The sequence below is a fragment of the Piliocolobus tephrosceles genome, chromosome 6 (genome assembly GCF_002776525.5).
Source record: "Piliocolobus tephrosceles isolate RC106 chromosome 6, ASM277652v3, whole genome shotgun sequence".
Classification (NCBI taxonomy): Eukaryota; Metazoa; Chordata; class Mammalia; order Primates; family Cercopithecidae; genus Piliocolobus; species Piliocolobus tephrosceles.
Window position 1 is genome coordinate 147,078,134 of NC_045439.1, and position 11,503 is coordinate 147,089,636.

The window sequence follows — 11,503 nt, forward strand, 5'->3', positions numbered from 1 at the left end:
TGACACAGTTAAAATCCTGTTTCTTCTAGGAAGAACCTCATCCCACCCGCTTACCCTACGGAGACTAGCTTGTTCCTTCTCCTAGTAAGACCCTCAACCCACGGAGTCCTGGGTGATGTGAGCGCGGGAGGGCAGACTGAACTGCATGGTGCTTCGCACATAGACCTCAACAGAGATTGGCATTTTGAAGTTGTTGGCGGGGGCTGTGGACTGCTTTTCTTCCTAACTCAACGGCAGCTAAAGCCACTGCACACAATGCAAGGACTGGCTCCTGTTTGACCATGTCTGATTGCAGCCCCTGGTGAAATGAGAATCCTGTGGGTTGGAGCAAAGTTTGGATTATTTATGTGGCAAGTAACCAAAATCTCAAGTGAAACTGGTTTAAACAATATATTTTTATTATTTATTTATCTATATTTAATTCTTTTTTAGAGACAGGGTTTTCTTATGTTGCCCAGGCTGGTCTTGAACTCCTGGCCTCAACGATCTTCCCATTTCAGCCTCCCGAGTTGCTGGGATTATAGGTGTGAGCCACCATGCCTGGCTTAAACAGTATAAAGGGAATGCATTGGCCCACACAGTGGAAAAAATAAAATCTAGTCGGAGTAGGACTTCAGGTGAAGTTTGATCCAGCAGCTCAAATGTCACCACAGGCCTGGATTCCTCTGGCCTTTCTCAAGGTCTCTTTCATTTTCATGTTCCACAAGGTGGCTTCTGCCAGGCTGACCTCCCTACCCTGACCCCAGCAGCTCTGGACACCCCTCTCAATGCCATTTATATTGTTGCATCAATAGGCTCATTTCTATATACTGCAAGGTTCAGAGAAGAGACAGTCTCTCTCCCGAGAGTTGTCACAGAAGTCTGGGGGTCCTGGCTCTCATCAGCTTGAACAGGCCCACACGTCTACTCCCGAACCAGTATTTGTGACCAGGGGGATGTGGTTTATTTCATCCAAACCTCACTTGAAGTGAGGGTGGGAGGAGGGGTACTCTGCCGGGACTCTAGGTCTGGACCACCAAAAAGGTAGATGGCTTGGTGGGAAAAGCCAGATGCCTACTACGGTGGTGGGCGGGCGGAGGGCACACTGGCGAGGTGCGGCAAGAGGCAGGGGCAGTGCTGGCCAGGCAGGGGGCTCCTCCCTAGCACGACTGGAGAAAGGACTCCTGTGAAGCGGCCGCCTCCACGAGTCCCCGCTGTCCTGGCTTCCAACCACTCTGAGGTGGGGCTTTTGTCTGCAGACCTGGCCTCTGCTGCCTACCCTCTTCTGCCCCCGCCCGACGGGGCTGCTTTCCTTCTCCTTCAAAATGAGAAACCCACATTTTGGGTTTCTCTCCACAGGAAGAGTTGGGGGTCGCGGGCACACCCTCTCCCTAACTCCTCTCCCCCAGTTCAACCTGGATCCAGGGATCCACACTCTGCTCCGAGGCCAGCACGCAGCCACTGGAAAATGAGCCAGTGGGAGAGGCAGCTCCACGTGTATTGATCAGCAGACTGTGTCTTTTTGTTTGAAACTTCTAAGTAAGATTACAAAAAGAAAAACAATGGAAGCATCATGTATTAACTGCATTGGTTAACCAGCATTGGAACCCAATACACTCTTGTAATAGGCCCGCATTTACCTGAGTAAACTCAGTGGTTTTCTGTCCTAAGCATGCTCGCCTGCTACATCCCATGGAGGAAATAAACAGTGAGACGCTTTCCTCATCTTGAAGGCAATCGTCTCAGGCATCCTCCAGGCACAATGCAGGAGGGTGAGCGAGGGTGCGAGGCGGAAAGGTCCAGGCCGCAGCTGTGACTCCCGCGGGTGAACCACAGCCCCAAATGCAAAGACTCTCTTGCCACATCATGACAAGTGTTCAAAAGAGAACCAGGTCCAGCCCTGGAGAAATGAAACCAAAAGCCAACTGAAAGAATGACCCTCCCCGCAAACAGCGACCCTGCCCGCAGGCCATCCAGGTGCGGTGAGTTCGGAAAAGAACCGACAGATGCTGCTGGGCCGGTGCAGGAGGTAGAAGCAGCAGTGGAAGGCTGTTGTGTGCTGCCCCTCCCTGGGAGCTGGGGAGATTCCCAAGTCTTAGTGCAGTGTTTCTTTACAAACGGGGTCAGGAGACCCTCACTGGCAGGCTGACAACCTGGAAGCAGACTGTGGGAGCAATAGGCTGGAGTTTACATTTTCCCTTTAAACTCAAGACCAGAAGGCTTGTGTTATGCGATACCATATGCTGTGTAGAAAACAGGGCCTCAGCTTCTTAGATGTTGTAGTTCTAGAGTTTAGGAACTTCCACCCTCCCTCCTATACATAAACACTCTGGGGAAGGGGTTCTTTGAAAATTGGGGTGGTGCAGGAAGGGCAACAGTGGCGGGGAGCAGGCCCCAGGGTCGGCCCTGCCGCCCTGCCGTGTGGGGTGGGGAGACCGCTGGTGGTGTGGACACATTCACAGAACTTTGTACTGGTCCTGGGAAGATACAAGTCCTCACTTGGTCACCATCCCTAATATTTTCTAGTGTTTTCTTTTCCAGTCAACTTTTCATGATGAGCGACTTCATGTAAGAGGATATTAAGAAAAGTGGCCACATGATTTCCCCCCTTTTTTTTTCTTTCTCTCCAAGAACATTACCAGGTGCCAGCAGGGAAAGGACCCCCCTGCCTGACGTCTCGCCCACCTGAGGGCGCAGAGGTAGGGAGATCACAGTGCCTGAGAGGCTTCTCTCCACGGAGAAATCGGAGCCCTCAACCTGCTGCCCTCTAAAGAAGCTTTCCGTATCCAGACAAAACTTACATACGTACACATTGTTTTAAAACGACATACTCATGTGACATACATGTATATAAATTCATGTTTATATATGACAATTGAGCAGAGTTAAAGAACAAGATAATTCTGGATGGAAAAATCAGCTTGCCTGGGCATCGCTAAGCCTTTGGTCAAGTGAATTCCCTCTTCCCTTCCTCAGTTTACCCTTTGGTGACCTCCACTGTGGTTGCAGACTTCAGGTAGTCCACGCATTTACAGAACTGTTTGCTTAGATTACAGCACTTTGGGAGGCTGAGGCCGGTGGATCACGCACGCGGTCAGGAGATCGAGACCATATTGACCAACATGGTAAAAACCTGTCTCTACTAAAATACAAAAATTAGCTACGCATGGTGGCACGTGCCTGTTTTCCCAGCTACTTGGGAGGCTGAGACAGGGGAATCGCTTGAACCTGGGAGGCGGAGGCTGCAGTGAACCGAGATCGTGCCACTGCACTCCAGCCTGGTGACAGAGTGAGACTCTGTCTCAAAATAAAAATAAAAATAATAAAATGATAAATGGTTCTTTTCTATGCATCTAACAAATTTAAGTGCTTGTTAAGACTAAAAACCACGTTATGCATTTCCTTCTCTTAAAACTAAATTATGTAGAAAGTAAGCTAGGGAGTGTGAGGGTGGGCATCTCGATATAAATGCTTCTCCCAAATCAAGATTCTCTCTTCAATCTGTGCCTTTGACCCTGTCACCAAAGGCAGGTGACAGAAAAAAAAAAATTATGTGACTTTTGGAAGACTCAGTGGGACGGTTCTGATTTCATTCACTTCTGGTGCCAGCAGAGCCCCATACCATGTGGCCATTGCTGTTTTGTGTCTCTTCCTGCATAAATAATGGTGGATGGCACCTACCTCCCCAAGCTGGTGCCCACGGAGGGGGAGGCACCTCCACCTGACGTAGTTGACTGAGCAGCGGTCCAGAGAGGTCTACTCAGGGGATGTGCGGAGAGCACACTCTGGGGCCAAAATACAGGTATGTGCCCGAATCCTGCCTCATGACGGGCATTCGTGATACGAACCACACAGCCTTTAAAGAAAAGCTTTTATATGAAAGGATTCTGTTTCTGTATAAAGGGCTTTTATCCAGTAAGGAAAAAAAAAAAAAAAAAAACCCTAAACATAATAAATGCCTGTTTTCTATAAAAACAATGTCTAACTCTGGGTGGACTGATCTCTTCTCAATAGCCCAGGGCAGGGCTGGTCCTTCATTCACCTGTGTCCACAGGGCCGAGGACACTGCACACACTAGGACAGGATTTGGCTGAATTTAAATCCTGCCACCCACCAAGGAGACTTGGGGACATTTACTGGTTGAGGGCTACACTAAACAATCACTGCAGAGAACCACCTCTTTTCCTTACTGTAGTTTAAGTATGATAAGTGGGTTTTGTGATTACTTATTGGAAAAACTAGTAAGAAAAGCTCATCTTCCGGCTTCAGTGTGATTTGACGTGCAAACGGGAAGTTTTGTCAGGGGTTAATAAAGATTGTGAGTTCCAAATTCCTAGCCGAATGTGGCTTTGCTGGAAAGCCCCCTGGAGGGGAGGCTGGGAGGGCTGACCAGGTGGTCATCAGGGCACTGGGACGGACGCACGCCGGGGCCTGGCTGCCTGCTCTGCTGGAGACTGCAGAATGGATGGGGGATCCACAGTGCATCCCCCTTCCAAGCCTAGGAGGCATCTGTCGCCTTCTCTTTGGTAGACAGTCTGGAGACAGCAGAAACCCTCTGTTCTGTTTTTTGCCACTCTAAATGTAGCAGAAAACAAAATAAAATAAATAAGGTAACCTTTGCTGCCTCCTGGTGCCCCTGACGGACAGACAGCTGCTCCAGAGTCATTCATGAGAACAAACAGCCCAGGCAGCCTGAAGACCCAGCTGCTCCGTGTGAGCCCTGGCTCACTTCCTGTGGTTCCTGCGACGCACCAGGCCCATCCCCATGCGTGCTCCAGGCAGATTCTGAGGACTCTTTGGACAATTTCTTTTTCTTCTCAACCAATCAGTCTCCTAATCCACCCTCCTACCCCCAATATTTTCATAGAAATGAAGGGAATTTTGGAGGTGAAAGAAGTCATCTAGTTTCCAGTGTCCACCCTCCCCATTCTACAGATGGGGAAACCGAGGCATAGAGCGGGCAGTGCCTTGCCCAAGGTCCTTCGGTGAGTCAGTGGCGGAGCAGGCCTGAGGCCCAGGTCCTCCAGTTCCCGCCCCGTTCTGCGGCCCGCCCCTCAGTCGGCCTTGGGCAGGGACTTCCTGTGCGAGGGTGGCACGAGGTGGGGGGGCAGGCTGCTGGGCAGCTCGTAGCCGTCGAGCTTGATCTTGATGAGGTGCTTGGCCAGCGCGAACTCCTCCTCGTCCAGCATGCCATCGCAGTCGCAGTCGGCCAGCTTCCAGATCTTGCCCAGGACGCTGTTGGGCAGCTTGGAGGTCACCATCTCCTTCTTGGCGTTGACACCCGATATCTTGCCATTGATGGGCGACAGAGTGTAGAAAAGCTCGTCGTAGACGGGCTTGTCTTTGGCCACGACCCACTCCTCCTCGTCGGCGCCCTCCTTGGCGCCCTCCCCGTAGCCCTGGTTGAAGGGGCCCTCGGTGGTGCCGTCGAAGGCGCCGCCCTGCACCAGCTGCGTGGGCGTGCTTATCTCCTCCTGGCTGATGAGGTTCATGAGGGGCGAGATCTTGTTGCTCAGCATGTTGTCCACTGCCTCGATCAGCTTGGGCTTCAGCGAGTGGAATTTGGTGAAGTCGTAGTTCTCAAGCTGTTCCTGCAGAAGGACAAACCACAGGATGGGTTACATGCGGTCTCTTCAGGGGGAAACAGCCGGGGGCCGTTGGAGGGAGACTAACTCTGCCCCGGGCAGACGCCCACCGCGCACTACTCAGGAGTGCATTCTTTGGGAGCTTCCCACATCCAAATGTACCAGATATAGGAGTGGTTTTTCCTGGAACAAGAAACAAGTGCTTTCCTATGGCAGCCAATCTCCGCTGGTGGCCGCACGAGCGACAGCAACCTCCGAGGACTCTGAGAACCCTTCTTTCACCTGCCTTTTTAAAATGCTCTAGAGTTAGTATTCTATTTCGCAAGGGATTTCACCACACACTTCAGCCGATCTTCACAGCAATCCTGGGAGGAAGGAGGGGCAGGCATTTAGAACCCCATTTTCTAGAGAGCTGTGAGGGGCTGTCTGGCAGAGGCAAAGCAGAGTCCCTGTCTCCTGGCCCTTCACTAATGCTCTCTGTGCTGGAACACACAGCTGTGACAGAAGGACTGTATTTACGTAAAACAATTAATTAAATACCTTGTTTTTGGAGCACCTAAAAAATGTAGTTTAGGGCACCTTCTCAGTGGTTCTAACCTCTCATGAATGAGCTGAGGGGTCTACTCAACAGGAACCCTGTAGGACCAGCCCCACCAAACACGGCCTGACCAGAAGCACCCACACTATCCCAGGAAGGTATCGAGGCAGGGCCATGGAGACCTTGTGCATACAAAATAATCATCATGGATCCACTGTCATCTCAAAAATATGGACAAGTAAGCAAAAGCTGCAACTTGTAAGAGCAGGGAGTAGGGCTGGGGAGCCCGAGGGAATACATGTAGCCAGTAGGCCTGAGTATCACTGGCCAGGTCAGGACAGGTCTTAGCTCCACCTGTTGAGCGAGGCAGCCGGTCAGCCCACAGAGCAGCAGAAGCACAGCCTCTAGAGGGGGCCTGGGAAACACGACTGCCCACCCAGGCTGGAGCAGACTACAGGATGCCACAGAGGCTCTGTGGAACGGCACTGTAGAAAATGACCTTCCTACCTTGGTTCTCCTTGGTTACTCCATCCATCCACCTGTCCAATCAACCCTCCATCTAACCATCCATCCATTCAGCCAACAATTCATCCATCCATCCATCCACCCACCTGCCCAACTTTTATTTGTCATTTACTCTGCACCAGCCCCTGTTCTGGGGCTTGGGGATATAGAATAAATATGAAAAGCCATAGTTCCTGCTTTAAACGAGCTTATGTTGTAATGGAGGAAGGACACTCCAATTGTTTAAAAAAGGACCTGACATAACACAGTGAAAAGGATAACATGAAATTAATAAGTCATTAGAAAGAAAAAAGCCAAGTCATTAAAAGGGAGAGCGGCCAGGCTCGGTGGTTCACGCCTGTAATCCCAGCACTTTGGGAGGCCAAGGTGGGAGGACTGCTTGTGCCCAGGAGTTCAAGACCAGCCTGGGCATGAGACCTATATATACATGTGAGGGAGAAGAAGGGAATCACATCAGATGGCTGAGGTTAAGGAAAACTACTGCCTGGATATGGAGAAGAGCTCAGTTGCCCAGGGGGACCCCTGGGGACCCTCACTGTCTGAGAGAAAACACTTGTTTATTGCAAGAGACAAACTTTCTGTGGCCCTGAACTGTGAGAGTTACCTAGAGCTTTACATGAGGAGCTTCAAAGATCTGATGAAAAATGTCTTCAACAGTAGTTTTATCAAATAAATGCAGAAACGTTCCAGGTATGGTAGGTTTTATGTGTGAAGTATTTCTGTATATACAGTTCTAGAGGGGGCCAAAAGAGAGGCCATGCAGGTGTGCAGTTTTCTGGAGATGAGGCAGGGAGATTTGCAAGGAAAAGTCAGACCTTGCTGTTTTGGACAGAAGCAATGTGACACGCTGCTAGGGAAAAAAAACAAAAAGCAAAACAAAACAAAACAAAAAACTTTGTGTTATCACAAATATGCTTTCTGACTGAGAAACTGAGAAAAAACTGGTAAGCAAAACTAAAATTTAAAATAATTTATAATATCATCATCTGGCAAAAATCTCTGCTAGCATATCTGGGCATGCATTTCTAGCCATTAACACATACACACAGACACACACGTGCATGCACATACACACACACACACACACTGAAACAATAATACTATACTGTTAACAATATGTCATATAGTTCTGTGGTATTAATTTTGACATAACCTTTCTCTTAATAGCTACAGAATATTGAACTTAGACTGCAAAGCTGGGCCATTCTTCATTTACCCTGTCCCCTGTAGCTGGACACACAGGTTGTTTCCAATAGAGAATCAAAATCATGGTCTTTAGGGTGGCAGGACAGGAATTCTGGGCTGACATCTGGAAGGGGATTCCTGGGTGGTAGACGGTGGGGGGACAGAGCTGAGAAATATCAGCTAAACGGGCTGACATTTCTCTAGGGAAGGGACTCTGACATTCTTCTCAGATAGCAACGTCAGCAGCCATCGAATCGTGCAAACCCAGCGTGTGGCCCCTGCTCAGCTCAGAGCAGTGGGTACTGCAGGCCAAGTCTCTCAAACGCAGTCACTAGCATTCACTCCTGACATCAGCACCAAACAATGCGGCCTGCACTTCAGGCTCCTACCACCAACGTCTCAGTCAGCCGAGGAGATGGAAAAGAGAAAGCTAAGCAGGTGGAGGAGCAGGCATCCCCCACAAAAATCCCAGCGCTGCTGGCTCAACGACTTTGGATTCCCTGGGTGCGTGAACACCTACCCCATTTCCTTAAGAATGAGCCTGTGCTCGGAGCGCACACAGAGCCCCTGTGTCTGGCCCAGCAGACAAAGGAGGGGGACGCCTGCCCAAACTTCCCACCAGCCTGCAGGGGCCATGGATTCCGACTGCAGAGCTCTGGAAAACTGGCAGGGGGAGTGGCCGCATATTTGCGGGGTGGACAGGAGGCAGCAGTTATTCCCGTCCTGGGAGGCAGGCAGGAAATAAACTCTCCATTCTCATCCCTGTGGTCCCCCCCAGGCTTGACCGGGGACTGCGGGGGCACCAGTTAAACCATCATCATGTCACTCCTGACATCAGCACCAAACCATCATCAATCATCCCTGCCCTCTGCCGGGGTGAGTCCAAAACAGTTCTTACTGGGATGAATACACACTGGCGAACTTCAAGGTATTTGCGCATCGACAGTTGTATCCACCGAGCTAGGACCCTGGAATTGCTCCCTCTCAAGAGGCAAAGGTCAGTTCCCAGCCCCGTCTCTGGTAGGGCTGTCCCTTGCTCATTAATTGGCAACATTCACCAGAAGAGTTTTCAAATCCACCGGAGGGTCTGAGCAGACGGGGCTGACTCTGCTGCCCTCTGCTGTTGAAACACTGCCAACTCATGAGCTGAGGGGTCCAAATTCTCCTTCCAGTCGGAGGATCAGAGTCAGCAGTCACGGTGGCCCTTCTGGTGCTCATCTCGTCCTGCAGTATTGACACTGTGCTGTCAGTCACGGTCCCTCCCCAGAGTGTGCCAGGCACGCACCGGCAGCCACACAGGTGGGTTGCAGGGCCTGTCCCAGCACAGGAAGAGCCTTCAAAATACATGCTCCTCTCACTGCTACAGCTAAGAGTCACTCTGACCAGCTGGCTCCATGAGAGAACAGGGAGAATAGCAACCTAAACTGGCATCAGCAAACTCTCTGCGTGACCCTGATATGTGCAAAGATCACAATATGGTCACTTCTACGCGTATGCCCACTCTCTGTCAAGGCCTATGTTGTAGAGGATGTTAGACTTTAACAGTCTCAGGGATGGGAGAGGCCCTAATCCACATATGTGCCCCTCAGAGCTTCCGGTGACAGCAAGCTAGCTTGCAGTATCAGGTGTCACTGAGCATGCCTGACAGGCTCCATGCTGCCTTATTCCTCGGGATTCTCTGAAGGAATCGGGTGGTGTGACTGGACCTCAGCTTACTTCCCAAGGAGGCCTCTTCCTGCAGCTTCCAGGGCTTGGCACTGGGAACCCCTGGTCTATAAGCCCTGTGGGAATCGAGGCTGGGTCAGGGCCTGAGAGCCTGCTGTGATATGGCCTTACACTAACTTACTAATTCATTCGGCATGTGTTAACTGAGCACTCACTACGTCCTAGATGCTGGGGATATGGCAGTGAACAGGGCATGGGTCACTGACCTCATGGAGCCACAGACTATGTGGGAGAGAGATACTAAATATCAGATATCAGATAATCCAATTACATGCAAGCACAACGGTGCTCATATTGTAAGAAGAAACATGTGTCCTGACAATGGGGTTGCTGTCAATTATTTTTACCACCATTTGTTCATTTTTTTCTGTATTTTGAGACAGGTCTCTTCTGTCACCCAGGCTAGAGTGCAGTGGCACAATCATGGTCACTGCAGCCTTGACCTCCTGGGCTTAAGCCATCCTCCCACCTCAGCCTCCCAAGTGGCTGGGATCACAGGCATGAACCAACCACACCTGGCTAATTTTAAAATATTTTAATGGATACAGGGTCCTACTATGTTGCCCAGGTTGTTCTCCAACCCCTGGACTCAAGTGATCCTCCTATTTCAGCCTCCCAAAGTGCTGGGATTATAGGCATAAGCCACTATGTCTAGCCCCATTTGCTCTTTTTTTTTTTTTCTGATTTATTCCAGGGGCCTAGAACAGTGATAGCAGCAGGAGGCAGACAAATGCCGAGGCAGACAGGGGCGGGTCTCCAGTGAAACTCTATCTTCAAGCCAAAGGCATTTTAAAGCCTGCAGGCCAAGCTACAAGTCAAATCCACAGACCGGACTGAGAACCTGTCTTCCCATTTGGCTGCTTTTCTTTGATCCCTACCCTTCACCTATTTTACATATACTTACCCTTCCCTAATTGTTTTTACACTGTCATGCCCACCTTTGACTGGTGCCTTTGTTTTAACCTTTTTTGCATACTCACAAATCAATCAGCAGGCACTCCTCTAACCTGTGCCTATAAAAACCCCAGACTCAGCCACACTGGGGAGATGACCTGACTTCAGGAGAGATGACCCAATCTTCCCATCCCCTCTTCACTGAGAGCTGTTTTGTTGCTCAATAAAATCCTCCACCCTCATCACCCTTCAATTGTCAGCACGACCTCATTCTTCTTGGATGTGGGACAAGAGCTTGGGACCCACCAAATGCAGACACCCAGAAAGGCTGTAATACTGGCCCTCCGCCCTCACTGGTGGAGGGTAGCCATGCCACTCAACAGAAGCACTGGTGGGGCCGAGCTGGTCCAGAGCCATGGGCCAGAGCAGGGCAAGAGGGTGACTGAGCTGCTAACATTATGCAGAACTAAAAGAGCTAATTAGCATACTGTAACACCCCCTCTGGGGCTTTGGGGTTGCAGGCATCCCTGCCTGGGCACTGCCACATTCCCCTTGGGGTGACACACCTGGTCTGGCTGCAGACCCTGCACAGAGCCTGCTCCTATGTCAGCACTTGGAGTGGCCGGCTGGATCCTGCACTTGCTTGCTCACCCACCTTCAGTGGTGCTAAGGTACTGGGCATAGACCTGACTCCAGGTGATTCTCAGCAAAGGCTCGGCCCTCCTTGTACCCTCCATCTCAGTGGGCCATGGCTTCTCCTGAGATCATGCTTTCCTTGTTGCCTTCCCCTAGCTCAGAGGACCCTGGGTGTCTTCTGACCTGGCCATCCCAGGCTAGCTTTGTCATGAGTAGCTCTGGTCCCAGAGTCTGCTCCCTACGTTATTGGGCTCACAGGGGACCAGCAGGAGAGGCCTGGCAAGGGAGGAATCTGCAGAGCCCCAGGGCTCAAGAGCAGCGTCTCCCCGCGGCGAGGCACAGTAGCAACTTCAGGAAGCAAGGGTGACAGAGTTTCTCTTTCGCCTGGCCTGCTCTACTGTTTGCATTATTGGGTAGTGGCTGCAGGCATCTGAGT

At 50.7% G+C, this 11,503-nt stretch overlaps 1 protein-coding gene across 2 annotated transcripts in view; it reads right to left on the reverse strand.

Moving 5' to 3' along the window:
• Positions 1 to 377: 377 nt before the first annotated feature.
• Positions 378 to 11,503, reverse strand: part of EHD4 (EH domain containing 4) — a 76,240-nt gene continuing 65,114 nt past the window's right edge. The window contains exons 6-7 of one of the 2 annotated variants that reach the window (XR_002728151.3): positions 1,620 to 5,570; positions 378 to 1,514 (exon numbers count right to left, since the gene is read on the reverse strand). Coding sequence is in view for 1 of the 2 variants with exons in the window: in XM_023198356.3 (XP_023054124.1) it covers positions 5,034 to 5,570 (537 nt within the window). In the remaining variant the exon portion in view is untranslated. Of the gene's footprint in view, positions 5,571 to 11,503 lie in introns of both variants that reach the window. The other variant, XM_023198356.3, reaches the window with a different exon arrangement.